Raw genomic sequence first — 22652 nt, 5'->3', positions numbered from 1 at the left:
TTTAATTACTTTACAGCATAAGGCTGGACTACACAGTTGACTCCATCTGTTCGACACGATTTTTATGGATCCTTCTAGTTATCAAGATTCTGTATAAAATTCTTTTCCAAGACATGATACCTTATGGAATTCTTTCAGCCCAGTAAAATTTCATTTGAAATCAACTGCAGAACATCCTTGTATTTTTTTTTAAAAAAAGAGGGATAAACAAAATATAGATTGAAAAAGTTTGCGAAGCAAGAATACACACTGCGAGTGCCCCCAGGACACCTGCTTCCATCTCTTCCACTATTAGTGCCTCAGCTGCACAGTGTTTTATACCCTGGATGTTGGGAAGTTAAAAAGGTGAGAGAGTGTTCAGAGTTATACACCTGCAAGAAGGGACTTGTGCCAATCACACATCAAGCAGTTCTATAAAATGAAATGAAATATTTTCTTTTGGACTAAAACAGTGTTTTCAAATTAGTAACAGTAAACACTTGGTGACTATACAGTTTATTCTCTGAAGGCCATTCCAAAATAAAATGTAGGTTTAAAACATCCGTACTATGCAACTGTGAGAAAGATCATTTCTCAAGCAAGCACTATTTAAACTCAAGGTTGTTAAAATTAATTTACATTTCACATGCTAACTAGAATAGCTCCAACATTTTATCATAATTGAAATCACCAATAAAAAGTATGCAAGGAGATTAGGCATTGCCTTTGCCTAATGAATGATTAAATAATTACTAGAAATTAAGGAAATGAAATCTCAGTGGAAAAATTGGAGGAACTTGGGCTCAAATAGAATGAACCTTGGTCTCTGATCAGTTCTGTGTAAATTTTTCATTCACAGTCATGTTGCTAATTTGATCTGGCAGAGAATGTTATACCCAATAGATTGATACTTTTCTGAACAAGCCTTGACATATGGATAATTATCAGCAAAAATAAACGATTCTTATACTTTGCTTCTGTAATGTCTTAATTCATTTTAATGTTCAATAAGCATTATTTCGAATATGTTGCCAACTATGACTTCTGATATGATTATGCAAAGAGTGATCAGCACACAAACAATTATTTAATGACAAGCAATATACGTTTGCATTAAGGTCAATTTTGTATGAATGATTTTGTAAATAAATGCCGGAAATATTGAATTTAATACTGAGTTCAGAGCTGGTCTCAAATTTAGAAATATCTTTAATTTCACAGCAGAAAAAATGGCAACAAGAGCAAGGCAGCAGACATGTTTACAGAGAACAATCTATCAGGGATAAACAAACTGTAGACCGAAAATGTTTGACCCTAATCAGTAGCTGTCGCCCCCAAAAATCAGAATTATACAAATTAATGTGGCTCAGTTGACAGCAATTACTCCATAAACATTGATGAAATTAAAACCTGAATTTGAGGCATTTCCTGGTGCATAATAGAAAGTTATTGGGTATATTTGCTAGTCTCAAAAAGGCAACGACAAGCCCCAAAAGAAAATGGAATGAAATTCCCATTAATGAAACAAGATCACCATCAATTGCTTTTAGAAGTATTTACTGCAAAATACGTAAAAATAATATCAAGCCCTACTTTATAGGAGCCATACTTTCTTTCTTAAAAAAAACTAAGGCGGCTTTTGAGGGGCAAAGGGGAGAAAGTGTTTTTGACTTTGTGATCATAAACTGACTTCAAAATGTTCAGATCTGTTCAGAACTACAGTGCTGGAGTTTATAAGTTCTGCCAGTAGGTATTGCTGCCAGTTGTATAAATGCTCAAGTTAGGTGCTGCTACGATATAGTCTTTACATTTTCCATTTTGGCAGACAGTTTGAAGTTGTCCATATTACCTCTTGACTATCCTTGTCCCAAAATACAAAATCCACCATTATTCAGTCGCTGTGCCAAATTGGTAAATCTAAAGTATGCAACACTATTTTCATCTTTGACAACACTGCAAAAAACTGCCCAATTAAACAGGCAACTACATTAAAACACAAAGACAGTCACTCAAAATAAGCTCAACAGTGTACAAATTATGATGCAATATTCTACTTCAAAGTGAATGGACAGTAAAATTACATTGCTGGGTTTAGATAATGTTGATCAAATCAATTTTCATTGTTTAGAACAACAAGAGTGCTCTACTGAGAGAAGTGCATCGGAGCACAGCTTTTTTTATATGCCTTCATGAGATATGATCGTCACTGGCTAGGCCAGTAACGGTTAATCTCTAACTGCCCTCAAGGTGGTGATGGTTAGATGCCTTCTTGAACCACCATCATCCATGTAGTGTACATATATCCACAATGCTGTTCCTGACATAGCTCCATGTCAGCATTGTGTATGGCTTGGAGAGGAACTTGCAAGTGGTGGACATTTATGTGCATCTTCTTGTCTTTCCAGATGGCAGAGGCCACGAATTTGGAAAGTGTTGTCAAAACAGCATAATTGAGTACTGCTGTGTATCTTGTAGATAATACACACCGCTGGTACTACGCATCAATGGTGGAGGGAGTGAGTGTTTTAAGATGTGAATAGAATGTAAATCAAGCTGCTTTGTCCAGGATGTTGGAAGTGCATTCATCTTGGTAAGTGGATAATATTCCATCACATTCCTGACTTGTGCCTTGTAGATGGCGATAGGCTTTGGCAAGTAAGGTGAGTAACTCGCCACAAAATTCTCAGCCACTAACCTGCTTATGTAACCACAGTATTTATATGGCTAGTCCAATTCAATTTTTGGTCAATAATAACTCAGAATATTGATAGTGGGGGATTTTGTGATGGTCACCAAATGTCAAAGGAGGTGGCTAGCCTCTCTCTTGTTGGAGATGGTCATAACATGGCCCTTGAATGGGGTGAATATTGCTTGTCACTTATCAGCCCAAGCCTGAATTTTGTCAAGGTTTTGCTGCATATGGATAGGGCCAGATTCAGTATCAGAGAAGTCCCAAATAGTACTGAGCATTGCTGATTGTACTTTTAACCTTATGGAGGGAAGCAGCTAGAAATTGCTGGACCTAGCACACTACCTTGAGGAACTCCAGCAGCAATGTATGGGGTTGGAATGACTAGCCTTCAATAACCAGTACCATCTTTCTTTGTGCTAAGTTGAACTGCAACTAGTGGAGAGCACCCCCTCCACCTCTCTTATTCCCACTGACTGCAGAATCTAGTGCCATCAATTATTTCTTGCTATCAAGTGAAATGTGTTCAACTGATTGCAGATAATATCTGTAATGATAGGGACGTCAGAAGCATCACCTACTCAGACTGTTACAAATGCTTATCTTACACTGATGTCTTGAATTACCCCTAGTGAGGATGAGAATGTTTGAGAGACTTCCTCTTCCAGTGACTTGTTTAATTGTCCACCAACATTTTAATTACATCTGCTGTGTAAGATTGCTTAGCTGTCGACAGCATTCTGCTTCTGTTATTTGGCATGCAAGTCATTTAGTTCTAGCTTCACCAGGTTGACAGCTCATATTTTTGTATATCTGGGATTGTTCCTGGCACACTCTCATGCACTCTTCATTGAACTAAGTTCCATGACTTGGTGTAAACGGTACAGGCTGTGATAATTTTGTTTTATTCTTTCACGTGATGCGGGCAGCACTAGCGAGGCCATCTCTAATTACCTATGAGCTGAGCGGCCATGTCACAGGGTAGTTGAGAGTCAACCACGTTGTTCTGGGTCTGCAATCATACTTGCCACACTAGGTAAAGCAGACTGGGCAGATTTTGCCTCCTAAAACACACCGGAGATCTAAATGTGTCTTTATGAGCAGTGATGATAGCATAATTGTCACCATCACTAGGGCTAGCTGTTAATTCCAGATTTACTAATTAACTGAACATGGTCATAAGTCACAAACTGTATAAGTGCATCCCAGAAGCACAAAGAATGGCCTTTATAGAGTCAATAGAAAAAGGGAAACAATTTTACAGTTGCACTTAACCAACAAATGTACCCAATAACATTGCTGTGCAACATATATTATTAGCACAATGTCAAGCCTTGCTTGATGCCGATGTATCAAACTATTGTATATAACAGTTCTACACATTTTTCCTTCAAATGAAATTTGGGTGTGTAAAGCCCTTGGCAATCATGACACTACTCAATGAGTAGTTCAATTTTATTAGTTCAATTTTATTAATGTTTAATAACTGGTCTTGAGGGACTATGACAGCAAGACCATTAACTGAATAAATCTACTGCTAAATTCTTACACTGTTGCAATTAAGGCCACTTGATTTAAAGCTGGGCTATTGCAAAACATCAATTTTAAAAAAAACATAGTTACAGATTCTCTTTATTACAGAAAGTGCCCCAGATGGTTAGGAACTTACAGAAAGTTCTGGACAATGCCACGCATCAATATCAAATGATTATCCACTCCCATCCACCCCTCAATTCCTCCATCACTTTCATAACATGATTGAGTAAATTCCATTGCTCACTATTTCTTCTGGATCCACTGGATGAGCAATTTATAGTGTAAATAGCATTAAAAAATTTCATTTTAACATGAATGAACAGAATGTAAGTTGCATGTCTTTAGAAAGACAGTGAATTTCTCCTCTCCCAGCTTAGTCTCCACTTAGAGACAGATGAGATGCACATTACAGAATTTTGGAAAGGGACAATTTCTGCTTGTGTAGCTGGAGTGAAAAAGGCACAAAACCACTGAATGTTTTCAACTTCTAGACAGAAAATTGCCAGTCAGGAGTGATGCTATTATTTTCAACTGCACCTAAACCAGGAACACTCTTGTGAAAAAACACAGTCATTATGAACTTTGATTGAGGGAAATCCCATTGTTTTCATTATCTTCATATATCTAACAAATTGATCAAAGTACTTATTGTGAAGTTTTCTATACTTGTTCACATTCACAATACACAATTTTAGAAACACTAAACAAGGATGTCAATTCCAGGATCAGAGTGTCAGATCCAAGTAGACTCAAGGAGCAAAAAAAAACTAGACTTAAGGATACTGGAACTAAAATACAACATGAAGAAAATTACCTCATGGACCAGCAAAAACATTAGTTGAGTTTTCTGGGAGCAATGGATGTGCCCAGCCATAGTTCTGCAACAGAGATCAAATCTGTGTATTTATTATGATGAATCTGTGCGGTTTTGTCCATTAGCAATTTACAAATTTTTATTTTGCAGAAACCGAATCAGATCACTGCTCCTCAGCACATCTGACAACTTTGGATACATATGACTAGAACAGTCAACTCAAAAGATCATCTCTACCTTCCGTCTGCAGAAAAGCATGCCAGTAGGATGTATATGAATAGAGCTGATCAGTCTGTAAAACTTGCCCTATCCTACATGGCTGCACTCAAATGAGGGAGAGAAGAAACTGTCTCAGTGTTTCCACAATGATATACAGTCATAATTTCTTGGATAGTCCATGTCCATTTTCATGTGCAGCTGATGAAATATAAATACAAAATTCTCTCAGACATGACATGGCAAGATTTTCTAGATTTGTATCAACAGGATTTAATTAAGATTGTGCCTTCATTACAACAGCTTGGATAACACTAGTGGCTATTCTGCTTGAATGGCCTATCAATGTGATTTTAGTTAGAGTATTATCTTCATTACTCTTAAAGTACAACCTTGACTCAAAATGAATGTTAATTTCAGATTAAGCAACTTTGTAGGCTTTTCGTTTTAGACCTGGAGCTACAGCTGCATTGCACACCCAAGCCAATTCACGTTTAGTATCACCATCTCCCCGAAAAAAAAACAGCTTCAGAGTGAACATCCAATTCTAATGACCCAATAAACAGCAAAGTTGCATTCAAACCCATTGCAATAATAAGTGGCAAATCCTGACCAAATTTGTTTCTTGATATGAGCAAACATTGCAATTAAAATCACAGAATGTATCTAGCAAATACGTGTCCCAGTTTAAATCTAGTGGTCTCAAATTGCTGCATGCAGGTTAGCAGTAGTGTCTTTTCTATTGAATCCCCCAAAACTGAAGTAAACCTACATATCAAATTGGTCTGGCCAGAGCTGCTACTGCATTGCAGTTTATTCATTTTCCACTGTTGTGTACACTGTATCTTTGTATATTGCAGCTATGAAAATTGACTGTTTCCTTGTCCACATTTATTAACACAGCTGGAAAAATTAGTCATGACTCACGGCTCGATGAACGCGGGGTGTTTCTGTAACTCCCTTGCAGATTGAAGTAGGCAGGCAAAGATACACTGAACCTTTATAAATAAAACAAGGGGCCAAATTGTTCAGTTTGTATAGGAAAAAAAAGAGTAACGCCCAGCAAATTCAACAATGCATCTAACTGCAATATTACATGTCCTGGAGGGAGGAAAAAAATAAGCTTTGTAATTATATGCAACCCAAATCCTTTAAATATAAAAGGAGTCTTTTCCTTCCAGTTTAAATAATTAAATTTTGACTTGCTGTAATTGACAGCTTAGAGTTTTATAGACCGTTCCATATCTCTCCCAATTACTGTAACTATTAAGCATACTAAGTCAATTCTGACTTCTCACCACCCCAAAAAACCACAAAGTAACATTTCAAATCTGTTACTAAATCAAAGCAGGAACAGGGAGGAAATAATTCTGCAATCTCGCACTGCCAAGTATGTACTCCACATCAGTGTGACTTTTAACTGCAGCATGGGATTTCCATTGCCCCTACATTACAACCATTTATCTTCTTTAAAGAACTACTAGGAACATAGGTCAATGGATGACTTTACACAGGTTGCTCAGAGAAATTTTAAAAAAGTTGTGGGATTATATGGCTTTGATCATTTCTATGTAAGGCTCATCACAGAACACTGTTAACATCGATGAATCTATCCACAACAAATTTAGCAAAAATTCATACTTTCTTCTGAAAATATATTTCAGTACAGAATGTTAGTGTAGAAACCTTTTGTACATCTACATCGTTTCATTGAATCAACTCTGGTGTCCAAGTACTATCTGTCATGATGCAGCAATGTGCTTTGAATAACAGTAAAGTTGACCTTAGAAAATTCTCCAGAAACATTCATTTTCAACACTTTTTCTGCTTTACCATTCCATTCCACTAAATTCATTAATGTGAGTTGTGAGTTGACTCTTATCCTGAACTGACACTTTCATAATCTATATTTTATCAGTTTGTGAATCATAAACTACACAATTATGAGACTCCTAGCTTTAAAGATAGAAATTTTTAAAGATCAGCAACAACACAAAAGTGAGTCTTCCCAAAGAGGTGCACTGGTGGAACCTATTATCAAATTACAAAATAACTATGGCATTGAAATTCCTGAAAGCTGCTAATACATACTCGTCAAACTGCTGTGTGCTGTTTAAAACTACTGGGTTGGTTAGTAGCTGCAGTAAAACTTTTATTAAAATTTTTACTTTGCTCACAATTCCTGATAACTTTTTCCATTAATTCCTTTGCTCGCATTTATACAGAAACTGCCATCATAAACTTGTATGCTGCATTCGTGCCCTTTCATTATTGAAGATGATAGTCAATAAATACTGGCCCTGCCAGTGACAAATCCACCTTATGAACGTAAAAAGCAACTTAGGAATTCATAACAAACATGAAAATAATAAAGACAGATTGTAATACGTGAATCAAATCAATTTGGTGTGATTTGGTTTTGTTTACCTCAACCATTGCTTCATTTGATGACTACAATTAGCCACGACTTCCCATGTGCAATACTATGAGAGATGAACTAATGTGAGAAGCATTTCTAAAACCCATGTGTACAAAGCATGGCAAAGTAAAGCTGTGCAATTTAGACACTAGCCACTTGGAACTGAATGGGAATATGGATGTGGATTTCTGAATGTAGGTTTAAAAATGAGCAACAGACATGCCTGGGCATGTGCTCTCAATATGCATTTGTGTGGTGTATACATTATATCTTAATACTTCTGAAGAACTGTTGATAAATATTAAGATAAAAACAGTGTTTTTGTTGGTTGCACATATTTTACTTCTTTGGTGATATAGGAATTGCATGTGGTTAGGTATTTCTCTTTTATTAAAACAATGTTACCATCGCTCCACCTGTGACTTGCCAGCATTTCCTACCGGACAACACCAATTTAAAGAGTAAAAAATCTCATCACTTGTGGAGACTTCAGTTCAAACCTTCTGAGGAAAGTAACTAAACAGAGGCAGTGTTCCGAATACTTTGAACAGTTATCTACTTCTTAAAGGGCCTACTAATTTCTAGACTTCAGCCAGTGGGTGATACAACAAACAGCTTGATTTTCATTTCAGGATAATAGGTGGAATGCATCAGTGTTTGGTAACTCAGCATTCTATCACATTTTTCCTCCACTTGAGAGAGAGTCTGTGTGCGTGTGTGAGTGGGATTGTTGGGTAGGAATAGGATGGGTAGAAGAATTTTTGAAGACATTTGTTTTGATCAGCGCAACATTTTGAGGCTCTTTAGAAGCCAGAATACTTGCTTTCTTTATATGGAGAATTCATTTTGCTTTGCCCTTCCATAACCCCCAAATGCAAAGCGATGTGAACAACAAATTTACACAATTAATTTCATGGACCAACAAAACACAAGACAATCCATTTAAACAAGCATCACAGACACACATTTCTGTACATGTACTTCCATATATTTATGAAAAAAAACTCTGCTCAGTTAAAGAAACCCACATACTTACCAACTAAATGTCCTACCAAAGGGAATGATAGGCTTGAACAATGCTCAGTGAACTTTTTCAAAAGGCAAGTGCTTTGTCTCAGTAGATAGCTGATGAGCTCAAACATAAATACCACATCCAAACAGTCACCACTGGACAAGGCACTTTCATTGAGGGTTTTAATATAGAAGCTTTCCACAAACCAGAGCATCTACCTCTGATGGATGAAACACAGATTTGGTCGGGTTGACTATTTAAGATCAAATTAGTGGATGATCTCAGCAAAATTATCAAATGTGACATGGCACTCATAACTGTCCTTCCTGTCAGTTCAGAGTTAGAAGATCTTCTATGATCAAATCTTAGAAATGACTGTAAAAAGTCTGTTTCTCAATGACTGAAACTGCCTAGGAATTTACTCTTGAATTCTACACAAGATTTAACACTCAGCAATGCTATCTCTGAACACAATCAGTCAGAACCTCATATATACCAAATCACCAACAACTCCCTTCAAAATTTCATTGTTGAATGTCACATCCTTAAATATTTCTGTACTGTTGCTGTGCGTTATGTTGTTTAAGCTGGAACAAGACCTGCATGGTTTCTTCCAGGCTGTTGTCCGATCACGTGCAATTTATCAAGAAAAGATGCTCGTGGTACAATACTGTTGGTCCAGAATATGATTTCATACAGATGTGTTCTTTCAGGAATAGTGGTCCATTAAAAAGAAAAGTACAAATTAACAGCGCCAAACGCCAATATGCAGCTCGGATCATTCTCCACAAGGACAGAAGCTCCATTTAACACGAGCAGCAGTTACAAGGGCATGACATCTATTTACAAACAATCCAAAAGAGTTCTGTTTTTATATAAGTATCATAGCGGTTCAGGGTCTGTACAAATACTTTTCCAAGAACCACATAATACATTCATATCCAATCCCTTAAAAATGACTAATATCAGCTGCAGGATCCATTCATAATACTGTTTTCTATTTTTATTCTTGAGACTTTGCTAGTTAGTGATCCAGTAACAAGGTAGAGGATTTACTGGTTTGAGCTAAAATTATAAATATCTATACATGATTAGTTTATTAAATTACTCTGGATTACACTTTCTATTTTGGTAACCCAATATTCAAGTTAGGAACTCCCAAATGCAAAATAAAGCTTATTGTATCTATTCAAAAATTACGTCCTAACCTCTAATTTCAGAAGTCAACAGTAAAACAGTAAATGTGAATTTTCCACCTCCTACACTGTATTTTGAATAACAGAACGCCAGTTAGTCAGCATTTGGTTCTTATTGTCACTTGAAAATTCTTCCACGACTTTGCTCCTCCATATCACCAATATCCTTCATCCTCTCAATCCTGAGAGATATTTGTACTCCTTGAATTTTGGACTCTTATACATTGCCCTCCAGCCAACCAAGTTAACAGTACTCCACAATCAACTCATGACATTTGAAATGCTGTTACTGGTATTTTGTAGTCATACATGACAGTCAATCTGCACAAAACAAAGGTCCAGAAAACAAAAAAGAATATTAACAGATAACTTGTTTATGGTGGTTAATTGAAGGAGAATTATCAACCATGATGCCCACAGAACTCCCTGTTTAGCTTTGAATTTTCTTTAAATCCTTTGAAGCCTCAGTTTAAATTTTACCCAGAAGACAATGCAGCATTTACCCTGCCAAGCTCATATGTTTAAGCTTGTTTTGGAATTTGAGCTCATAGAATTCTGACTCACAGACAAGAATACTACCAAATCAAGCAAAAACTTCCATGCGAGAAGAATTCTAGCTCAGGCGCTAGCTATTTATTACAAAAGGTGCAGCAGGCTGTGTGGATAGAAGAAGTTCCAATACTGTGTGGGTAATACCTTGTCCCAAAAGGAACATACCTGAGGACTACATTCTGAGAAAAAGAGACAACTCAACTTATTTATCTAAAATAACTACAATTCAAAAACTGATATAAAAATAAATCAGGCATCTAAAGAGGAATATTAGTTTTCTGTGGGCTGATTCAGGTTGTCATGTAGTTATTGTGTTAAACCCATAAACAAGTATGGCAGAAGTATAACATCAGTTTAACAGGAGATGTCTAACTGCACAGAAAATTTTAATCCAAGTCATTATTGTCAGTGACAGGCACCTATTCCTGATCTGTGACTTATCCATCAGATGTATAAACGTTTTGGACCAAGGTAACCCACATAACCCATTTCCCCTCTGCTTTAGACACAAAGTTTGACACTTCTTTGAATGAAATTACATATCTATTTTTTTGAAAATTTAAATAAAAGTGGGAGAAAAAGTATAAGTGGGAATTGGGATGCACGGGAGATAGGGTCCAAATACATTAAAGAGAAAAAGAAATGCTTTTCAACAGCAGAGAGGATTGGCAAAAATAGCAGAGTAGTCTTTCAAAAAGGAGTCATTGATATGAAGAACAAGGGAGCGGGGTTATGGCTAAGGACACACAGATGAAGATTATGTAGTAAGACATGATCATGAAGGATGTGAAGGAGCAGACAATATCGGTGAAGTAGCTGGTGAACAGCAAGCACAGGGGCAATGAGAGCACAAGCTTTGGCATGTTGGATGAGTTGTTGTTTTTCTATTAGAAAGAAACTTGTCAAGAAAGCCACTTGAGAAATCAGGTCTGAAGGTATTAAAGCTGTGGAGAAGCAAACAAAAATTCTGATGGTGCATCAGATGTGGAGGCTAAACTTGGGATAAAGATGTGCATCAAGATTCAGAGCACTAAGGTTTAGTCTAAACTGTAAGTCAGAGAAATTAGTGAAGGTAAAGATCTGTGGCAAACAGGTGTTTGCTGGAGACCAAAGGATGATTTCAGTTTTACCAAGACTTGGCAGGAACAATTTATACCTTTTCCAGAAAGCAAAAAGTGCTTGTATTTTCAAAACATCTTAAAAAGATCCAATCAAAAAATACAATTGATATGCAAGTCATGTCATTTTTAAGAAGAGCTGTTGTGCGTCCTTCATTTGTTTCTCTCCTGGGACATCATATTGTGTTACTAAAAATTCTATTGAGCACCTTTGCTGCAAGTGATTTCAAACTGATGGGCTTATAGTTAATAAAAACCAAAAGAACTGTGGATGCTGTAAATCAGAGACAAAAATAGAAACTGCTGGAAAAGCTCAGCAGATCTGGCAGCATGTGGACTGAAATCAGAGTTAATGTTTCGGGTTGAGTGATCCTTCCTCAGAACTATTTTGAGGAAGGGTCACTCAACCTAAAATGTTAACTCTGATTTCTCTTCACAGATGCTGCCAGACCTGCTGAGCTTTTCCAGCAATTTCTATTTTTGGGCTTATAGTTATCTGCTCCCTTTTTAAATAAAAGGTTAATCACATTGAACTGTTTCAAGCCTACAGGAACCACTGCAGGGTGCAGTGCGCTTTTAAAATAATGGGTTAGCTATATGGATAGCATGTGTCCAACCTCTGAGGTACCTTAAGTGACTATTACCTGGCCAGGCAACTCTACCATTTTAAATCCAAAATAACATATTCATCTTGTTTATAATTACTATCATCTTTAAAATTGTTCAATTTCAATAGTCGAGCATCATCTTCCAAAAGTGATGGCCAATACAATCAATTAATAATTATGGTACATCCACTTTATAACCATTCTCTCAACATCCATCAATAGTCCATGATAGTCTCCAACACTTCTCTGATTATTCACATAACCGAAAAGGCTTTCTCAATTCCTTCCACAATTCTGTGATCTTTTTTCATCAGACTATGGGTTGATCTAAAGCAACCTTTTGTTTTGTTATTCCTTAAACTCTGCTAAGTATTAGATGTGTTTAATTTAAAACACCTTGCATTTACTTAACACCCAGAACTGAGTAAAATGTAACAGAGAACTATTTGTTTACATTTTATGTCTTTTAAAAACAAAACAGACACCTTAGCGTTTTTAATGCAATCTTCCCCCTTTCATTTTTAAAAACCATCTTTGAAGGGATGCAGGCAACATTGGTAAGGCCAACATACCTAACTGAACTTGTGCTGAGTGGTATGCAGGTAATTCCAAGGGTCCTGTGGGTCTGCAGCTACATGTTGGCCAGATCAGGCAAGGCTGGCTGACTGACTTCCCTTAGGAGCATTAATAAGCCAGATGGGTTTTTACATCAATTAATGTTAGTTGTCCTGTTAACCTCTAAGACTAGCTTTTATTCCAGTTGCTGTAGTAGGATTTGAACTGGTGTTTAGAACTGAGCAGAATTGGATCATTAGGCAGGCAAAAAAGTCAGTTGCAAAACTGCAGTGATATGCATAAGGCATCCTTTACTGTTCGGAGTTGTGAAAAGATTGTTTGTTTTTAATTTGTTTTGAAATGTGTCCTTAAGAATTAGCCTGGTTCTTTGGAAAATAGTCCAATCACATTACCATCCCGCCACCATCATTCCCATGTATTTGTCTTCCACATTTTTTTGGTTTCATTGCCATCCAGTAGGGGTCCAAATTTTTCCATTCCAAACTGTCTGCCATTTTATGGAAATTGCTCTTCTGAAATCTTGTGCAAGTTGCAAGTTCCACCCATCAGAACCATCTAACGTTGCGGTCACGGTCACCCAGATGTTTCTCCACACCAAACAGAAGACCAGGGTCATTATTAAATATGAGATTTAATATATGATTAACCTTAGTCTCATCTATTATCCCTATTTCGTTAACATACTGGGACAAGAAAGATTTCTTACTTCAACATTTATTTCCATTGCACTTTACACAGGGGGTAAACCATCAGACCACTGAACTCCAGAAAAATTTAAAGCACCAATAAAAGTTGGCATTTTATACTAAAATTATTTGCAATTTGTTTCCATATTCATTAAATACAGATGTCTGACCCGGGGTCTCCAAAAATTATCAATAATCAGTTCTGAAGAAGTTATATCAGATTTGAAACACTAACTCTTCTTTGTCTCTCTGCAGATGGTGAGTTTCTCCAGCACTTTGTTTTTATTTCAGACTTCCAGCGTTCACAGTACTTCGTTTTTATGTCACTAATTAGGCCCTATTTGGATTACTTGAACATAATGGGGCAAAATAAAGTCTCCCCTAGCTGTTAGATTTTCACAGTTAACATTGGTAACACATACCCTCTGAGTTCCTCTATTTGTTTTGAATTACTTGTAATCTTTTCAGTGAATTTCTGCCTCACTGCTTTTATCAAACTAATTCTCAAAAATGCTTAATACATCCAATTTTTCCAACACTATATATAAGGTTACAATTCTAACAACCTGTTCACAACATGCCTAATACATACATAAAACAATTTAAAATCTCACATCAACTTACTTTGATTTATTCATCATTCCTGCATTCTTCCTGTATTCATTGTGTGTTTAAAATCTATTTAATATTCTAGGTGAGTAAAGCTACCTGTAAATATTTTTATACCGCTTCCTTTCTTAACTAGTTTAAGTGCTTTCTAAAATTGAGTGATACCTTTTGCCAGCTTTTGCAATCCCAGACATTTAGACAGAATTCATCTAATCAATGGAATTTCTCTCTATTGTCAATAAAGTGGACCTTTGTTTTATAAAGATTCCAAGGCCAGCTGTTAAATCCAATGACATAGCTGTTTGTCTCCAGCAATCTGGATCCTCATCAGTCTGAGTCGGAGTCAATGCTGTGGGCAGTGTGGAAGACTGATGGAAGAATAATGAACAGCATTCTTTACTCCAAAACATGTTCCAGGATATGAGAGAAAAATGGGGTGTGGATTCAGTAGTTGAATACAGGGATGGATTTTTCTGAGGAAAGTACGGTAGGATCTGTTAGATAAGCAGGGCTGCATAGAAAACATAGAAAAGTTGACAAGGTTTGTAAAAAAACGGGCAAAAGATGGAAACAAAATAAAAATAGGGCAGTCACTGAGATAGCTTCATGGATGACATGAGAAAACTATGGGCGTGTAGTGGGGCATGGTGTCAGTTGGCAGCAAATTGATAAAAGAAACACCAGAACAGCCAGAAAAGATAATTCATTTGACACAATAGCAGGAACTAGCTCCTTGAATTTTGTGTTCAAGGTGAAAATAGAGGATGAATAGGTGGCAGCCAAAAAAAGTGGTCAGTCATGAAAGAGAGTTTTGAGTTGTCGATACTAACCAAGAAAGTACAATGACAATTTGGCTCTGGTCTAGAGATCAAGGATAGGGACGGTGGTAGTCAAACAGATTTGATGTTCTATACTCTTCTGTCTTTTTCCATTCTCTAAATTAAAATCCATGAGTGAACAAAGGCTCATAATGCAGAAACCAACATGATTGAAATAAATAAGAGAATCATAAAAAATGAGAGGTGATGCCAAGTGTGGCTTTGAAAACTTGAAGGAAGCATTGAGAAATAAGACAGTCAACAGTTTTGGGGTCCTGAAAATGAGCGAGAATGACTCCAAGTTTGACAGTTCACTGGAATGAACTTTCGCCAAGGAATTTAGTTCAAACAGTAAAAAACTGTTCTTATTACCACTATGGTATCTCACAAAATGACAATGGAAAGTGTTGTAGAAAATAATTTTTCATTGCAAATTGTGTCAAAGAGCTTAAGTGAAGCCTTCAACATCACAAGCACCAAGAAGTCTGATATGAAATTCAGAAGACACACCTTTCACCAAAGAGCGCTGAGAATGTGGAACTTGCTAATACAGGGAGTGTTGAAGCAAATATGGATGTATTCAAGGAAAACTAGACAAGGCGGCAAAGGAGAGAAGAGTTGGTAGATTTAGATGAGAAATGATGAGTGGAGGCTGACATGAAGAATAAAAACTGGCGCAGATTGGATGGGTCAAATGGTCAGTTTCTGTAATGTATATCCCACTTTAAAAATTCATTAGTGTAAACTTTTGTAGTAAATTTTAGAACAGCCAGACAGACACTGTTTACAACTTGAACAAGCTTTTGCAAGTTCCACTAGACATTAGAACACATCACAGTAAAACACACAGAATTACATGTCCAATGAATAACATTAATAGCTGGAGAGTACAAAAACAGCAGTAGCTACACTCACTTCCCTTATTTTCTCCATTGTAATTTTCTCTTCCTTGAGGAAAAAAATGCGACATCACAGTAGAACTTCAAGCACAAACCATAAATTTAGTATTTAATTAATGCTAATTAAATGAGCAACAAACAAGATAGAATGGATAAATATTAGGCCAAATTAGGCCAGGAAAACTCCCAGAAGATTCTTATGCCCAAAAGATTCTCGACTCCAAAACATCAGCATAAACTTCATTAGTGAAAAGAATGGTGTTACCACTGAAACTTTAAAACTAAAAACATCCACCAGATCAATTTTTATTCACAATTTGATGAAAAGTCAGCTCAACCCAAAATGTGAACTATTTCTCTCTCCAAAAGATGCAACAGACCTCAGTAATCCTACCATATTAAGTTTCAATCCCCACTGCTCCAGTTTTTTTATTTTCCCATCTATGCAGCACTTTATGAATTGGTTTTTGTAAGTAATAAGTAATGAGCCAGATCATTTTCATCCACCATTCTGGTGATGACATCCAATCAATCAGGTTATGACATAGCTCCTAAGATGCACCAATGCAACGTTCAGTGACCTGTGCTATATAAATCTTTGACTCTATGAACACAATTCATTTTTTTCCCATTCTTGTATGAGATGTGGGCATCACTATCAAGGCTAGCATTTGTGGCCCAACCCTAGTTGTCCTTTAACTGAGTGGCTCTCAAGGCTATTTCAGGGTCAATCATATTGCTACGGGTTTGTAGGCACTTGCAGGTCAGACCAAGTGAGGACAGCAGATTTCCTTCCCCAAAAAGAACATTAGTAGATCAAATAGGTTTTACAATTGATGGCTGCCATTAGACTACCTTTTAATTCTGGATTTTTATTGAATTCAAATTTCACCATCTGCCATGGCAAGATTTGAGCCTATGTCCTCAGAACAATAGCTTGAGGTTCTTAATTACTGGTCCAATGACATTATCACTACACCACTGCCTCTCACCTCAGTAAAATGTACTGACTCCAGCTTGTGCACTGTTATCCTTTCTTAGTGTTTCAGTTATTTTGAAAACAAGTCTCTGCCCAATCCATTAAAACGATGGTAATGGTCTAAAGGACTGAATGCCGTATTCCAATGTTAATTTGGTTTGTAATAATTGCCACCCCCCCTACATTTGTCACTGTTGACTTTTAGGAACTATTTCAGATATTCACCAGCTTCAACAAAAAACAACTTTGGAATGTTAAGAGATAGTAGGATGGTTTATTGAAATGGTTAATGTAAACTTGTTTCCATGTGATGACATCCTCCTCCCTTTAATGAAGCCTCATTTTTGCACCTCATTCCTTCTGTGTAGCCAGGAAAGTAACTCCAAAGTTTCAGAAAACTCTGTTTCTGCTTCACAAATTGCCCTGGATTAGGCTTAATTACAACTAAAATTATAGAATCAATGCCATATAAAAATAAGGACAGGCTGTATACTTTTGAATTGGAGGTCGAATTAAATTTCTGACCCCGGCTTGTATATCCACACATTATCTGAAATCCACTTTGATATCTATGAAAATTTTTAAAAATGTATAATTCATGAAATGATGTAGATTAAATTTATTCCAGAATTAAAACCTAATTTTTGACACATTCACCTCAAGCTGTATTGCATCACTGTGAAGTCTTTCAACATTTTTAAAGCACCCTAAGTTCTTCTTTTATGGGGTAATTTACCTTTCCTATTATAATTATTTTAAATGAACAAACAACAATTATATTTCATTTCATCTTCAAGGCAAAAAAATTGTGGTAATGGAAGCCAGGAATAATATACATAATACAAATCAAAAATCACTAATTGTGAATTGACAAAGCAGTGCTCCTCCTAAGTCTGAGATTCAAGACTGTAATATCATTCTCTCAATACATGCTTTTTGCTGGATTTAACAAAAATCAAAGAAACCAAAAGAAAATTACTACTTTTAGTTTACAATTTATCAATGCTTGTTCACTTAATAGAATTACTAAAAATGAAGAACTTTATAAATATGGATATTTAGAAGATATTTTGGTGCATATTTTCTCAATAAGATGAAAACAAAACTATGAGACACAAATATAATGTTCGTCTGAATTGCAAATAGAAGGGTGGAGAGGAGAGACATCCAATTAGATTGTTTGCTTTGTGAATGCAGGAGGTGAAACTGAAGACAGTACCCTCATCGCGACTTTATTGATACGGATCACCTCAAGGTGAGAAGTGACAAAGTCCTAAGCTATAATGTTCAGTAGTGAAATTATTCATTATCGCGATATAAAAAGCACACTACAGACCTGGGGTTCTGAATCTGCAAGTGCATGATACTATGCACGAGTCAATCCAATATCAAGACAGCTACATGCAATTATCTATTAAGCCATGACAAATTAACAAGCCTTTGGTTGGTTTTAACTCCCAGGACCAGTAGAATATTGGCCAAGTTACATTTACCTTGAAAGGTTAGCCCCGAATGATATACACCTGAACGTGCCAATCATTAAATGCATTTGTCAAACATTTTTTAACAGAGCAATTGGCTTAAAGAATTCTTATTCCACATGAAAAATTTCAAAATACAGAGAAAAAAGATTGTGGATCCAACCATTAAATTCTACCACAGCCATGACCTTGCTTTAACAATAAACTTCAACTATAATAAACTTACAGCATTATTGACTTCAGTCAATTAGCTGAGTTATAAAACAGGGCAGGAATTGTGTACCAAGAACAAAAAAATGCTGTAAAGACTCAACAGGTCTTACAGCATCTGTGAAAAGAAAGTTATTGTTTCACATCAAGATGAAACTTCTGATGAAAAGTCAGTTCAACCTGAAATGTGAACTGTTTCTCTCTCCACAGATGCAACTGACCTCAGTGTGCCCAGCATTACTTGCTTTTATTTTAGATTTCCAGCGTCCAGAGTATCTTGCCTTTGAACAGGACTTGCTTAGGCTTTACTGTTTGGACTAACTTGGATTACAAGAGTTAGATGCGCTTTTCAGGATCAGACCCATCTTGTGAGTGGAAATCCCTATTAAAAAATGAAAATGAAAAATTTCCATCGCTTACCAGCAAACAAACCTAAAGATCCCAAAACCTGCATCTTGTGATGCAACGAATTTCGAATGAAGTTTTCAAAGAAAACTTGTTTTTCTCATTTTAGTGCACTTTTGACAAACAAATGTATTTGTTAGGACATCTCCATATTCCCTCTGTGAATTAGGTAAAAATGATTAATCAAAACAGCAGTTATCCCTGGTCAGAAATTAGTATAGTTCTAGAATACAATTTACTTCTCATTACATTCTCAAGTAATGTTACTTGGGAATTATCAGATTGTCTTCACTAGTGACAGACAGATGGAGTTATGGTGACTTTAAAAGAGGGACTCTCACCACTTCAGTTGTATGTGTGTTAATTTAGTTCCCTCATACCGTTGGTAACTCCTCTCCAAGCCATTTACCCCCGATGTCTTCAGCACTCACTGTTTAAACAAAGATTTAGAAAGACAAAAGAAATATAGAAAAAAATCAAAGGGTTATCAAATGCTGGACCTAATCCTTGCTAACTGGTTGCTTTCTAAATTTTTTTTGGCCCTAATGATGCAATACAGACTTTATGATTGTTCATACACGGAGTATGATCCATAGTGTTGCAGAAAGATACAGATTAAGATCAGAAATAAAAAAACCTTCGCCCAAGTCAGATATTTCATAAGTGCATGGGATTTGAAGTCATATTGATCACCTAAGAATGATTTCAAAGACAATGGTGATGATTGTACCAGTTAAACAAGAAGGCTGTAAGTACTGTATGAATCCTGTCATTGATAACACCCGTGAAACTACATAAAGGTACTTAGGACACAGTGCATGTGTTTAATGACTCGAGGGGAGGGGACCAAGTAAAGAATGGAACAGTCCAACTGCTACAACTGCTGGTCCCTAGACACTTCTCCTTTGAACATAAACACATTTGCACATTGTGTGTTTTACTCTGTAGTGACCCAAAAAACTAGGAAGAGTGGCAGCGACTAACGGCCAGCATATCATGTGTCACAGGTGCATGATAAGGTTTATTTGCGAAATGCAAAAAAAATGGAAGCTTTATTATAGACAAAACCACTGGGAAACATGAACTAAAATGGGAATTGCAAAGAGAGATATTAACTCGTAAATCAAAAGAAAATTACTCTACCACACAACTCCAGAAATAATTTCAGATCTTGTCTTCTCAGACTTCTTGCAAATTCAAGATCAAGGGAGATTATGCACGAGTGTGGTGAACCAGATCAACGGAAGCTGCCCCTTGTGAAGGTATAATTCCCAATACAGAGAGAAAGGCAAAGAACTGATTCAAAAACAGAAATTACTTGCGAAGCTCAGCCAGTCTGACTGCATCGGTGGGAGGAAAACAGTTAATGTTTCATGCCCGGTAACTTTTCATCTGCTTCCTTCCCATAAATGCTGTCAAACCTGCTGAGTGTCGCCAGCAATTTTGTGTCTTTGTTTCAAATTTCTGTCAACGGCAGTTCTTTATTTCATTTTAAAGACCTGACTCACCCACCTCCGGAACCATCACCTGAAGCATCCCCAAGTCACCAAGGCCGGCCGGCCGACCCACCCACCACAATAGCCTCAGACGCCAATTGGCTGACGCCCGCCCCATAAATGACCATTTACGGCGCCCAGTCGTGGCCCCCCCCACGCCCCTCCTTCCTCCATGCATTGGCCGTTTACCAGTGCGCACGTCCCCATTGGCGTAGGCTGCCGGCACTGCAGGTAGAGGCCGCCACCCATTGGACAAGTCCACAGTCACTCCGGCAAGACGCCGCCACCCATTGGCCGAGTCGCGCCCGTCATGCATGTGGGGCGGGGCACCAGGGCGGAGCCAGGGGCACCCTCGGCTTCTTTCCACCATATTGGCCGGATTCTTCACAGCGGACATGTTTACTGCGATTCAACAAGGAAACATTCGGTTTTCAACAGTAGTAAGGATAAATGTTTGCCATTATCGCGCTTACCGTCCCTGGACGTCCCCATGAGCTGGTCGAGCATAGCTCGCATTTGGGCCTGTGCCGACATTTTTTTTCTCTGGCTTTTACAGGATCCGCCGCACAATTTTTTTTAAAGCCGGGAAAAAAAAATACCGCTAGCTACTAAAGTGATCCGATTTGCCGCAGATTTTTTGTTTCCTTTTAAAACGTCCAAAGCCGCTGGTTTGCATCGAGGGTTATTTTATTTTTCCGCCTCTTGTTTTTGCTCGAGCTCAGCGCCCTCGTCTCGAGCCGCTCGGCCGGAACTGACGTCACGTCCAACGGCCCCGGCTCGTGACGGGGACGCCACCAAGTTCAAAAATTGCATGGGGGAGGGGAGGGGAGCAGGCAAAGAATGGAACAGTCCGACTGTTGCAACTGCTGGTCCCCAGACACTTCTCCTTTGCTGATCTTTTCGTGGACTCAGATCCACTTACCCGCGTTCTCACCGTATCCCTTAATTCCTTTATTGTTCAAAAAAAATCTATCTTATCTTTAAAAACGTTTACTGAAGTAGCGTCAACTACTCCACTGGGCAAGGAATTCCATAGATTAACAACCCTCTGGGTGAAGAAGTTCCTTCTCAATTCAGTCGCAAATCTGCTCCCTCTAATCTTGAGGCTATGCCCTCTTGTCCTAGTTTCACCTGCCAGTGGAAACATCCTCTCTACGTTTATCTTATCTATTCCCTTCATAATTTTATATGTTTCTATAAGATCCCACCTCAATCTTCTGAATTCCAACGAATATAATCCCAATCTACTCAGTCTCTCCTCATAAGCCAACCCCCTCAACTCTGGAATCAACCTAGTGAACCTCCTTTGCACCCCCTCCAGTGCCAGTACATCCTTTCCCAAGTAAGGAGACTAAAACTGCACACAGTACTCCAGGTGTGGCCTCACCAGTACCTTGTACAGCTGCAACATAACCTCTCCGCTTTTAATCTCAATCCCTTTAGCAATGAAGGACAAAATTCCATTTGCCTTCCTAATTACTTGTTGTACCTGCAAACCTACCTTCTGTGATTCATGCACAAGGACACCCAGGTCCCTCTGCATAGCAGCATGCTGCAACTTTTTACCATTCAAGTAATAATCCTTTTTACTATTACTCCTACCAAAATGTATGACTTCACATTTATTTACATTGTATTCCATCTGCCAGACCTTTGCCCACTCACTCAATGTATCTATGTTCCTCTGCAAAGTTTCACAGTCCTCTGCACACTTTGCTCTGCCACTCATCTTAGTGTCATCTGCAAACTTTGACACCCTACACGTGGTCCCCAACTCCAAATCATCTATATAAATTGTAAATAATTGCGGTCCCAACACCGATCCCTGAGGCACACCACTAGTCACTGACTGCCAGCTAGAATAGCACTCATTTATCCCCACTCTTTGCTTCCTGTTAGTCAACCAATCCTCTATCCGTGCTAATACTTTACCCTTAATGCCATGCATCCTTATCTTATGCTGTAGCCTCTTGTGCGGCACCTTGTCGAAGGCCTTTTGGAAATCTAGGTACACCACATCCACTGGGTCCCCATTGTCCACCTTGCTCGTAATCTCTTCATAGAATTCCAAAAGATTTGTCAAGCATGACCTGCCCTTCATGAACCCATGCTGCGTCTGCCCAATGGGACAATTTCTATCAAGATGCCTTGCTATTTCTTCCTTGATAATAGACTCAAGCATCTTCCCCACTACAGAGGTTAAGCTAACCGGTCTATAATTCCCCATCTTTTGTCTACTTCCCTTTTTAAACAGTGGCGTCACATTTGCTGTTTTCCAGTCTGCTGGGACTGCCCCAGAGTCCAGCGAATTTTGGAAAATTACCACCAGTGCACCTGCTATTTCTCCCGCCATC

General features: G+C 37.7%; 1 protein-coding gene across 6 annotated transcripts in view; it reads right to left on the bottom strand.

The window, feature by feature from the left end:
• Window positions 1–21060, bottom strand: part of luc7l (LUC7-like (S. cerevisiae)) — a 66403-nt gene extending 45343 nt beyond the window's left edge. For 2 of the 6 annotated variants that reach the window (XM_048617608.1, XM_048617610.1), the window contains exon 1: window positions 20772–21060. In XM_048617608.1, the coding sequence (XP_048473565.1) occupies window positions 20772–20832 (61 nt within the window). In that variant the 5' untranslated portion in view covers window positions 20833–21060. Of the gene's footprint in view, window positions 1–6161; window positions 6233–19143; window positions 19160–20314; window positions 20335–20771 lie in introns of those variants that run through there. The other 4 variants (XM_048617611.1, XM_048617613.1, XM_048617612.1 and 1 more) reach the window with 4 other exon arrangements.
• Window positions 21061–22652: the final 1592 nt, after the last annotated feature.

The sequence above is a fragment of the Rhincodon typus genome, chromosome 37 (genome assembly GCF_021869965.1).
Source record: "Rhincodon typus isolate 14 chromosome 37, sRhiTyp1.1, whole genome shotgun sequence".
Taxonomy (NCBI): Eukaryota; Metazoa; Chordata; class Chondrichthyes; order Orectolobiformes; family Rhincodontidae; genus Rhincodon; species Rhincodon typus.
Note: the sequence above shows the minus strand (reverse complement) of the source record. Positions and strands in the feature narration are given on the sequence as shown.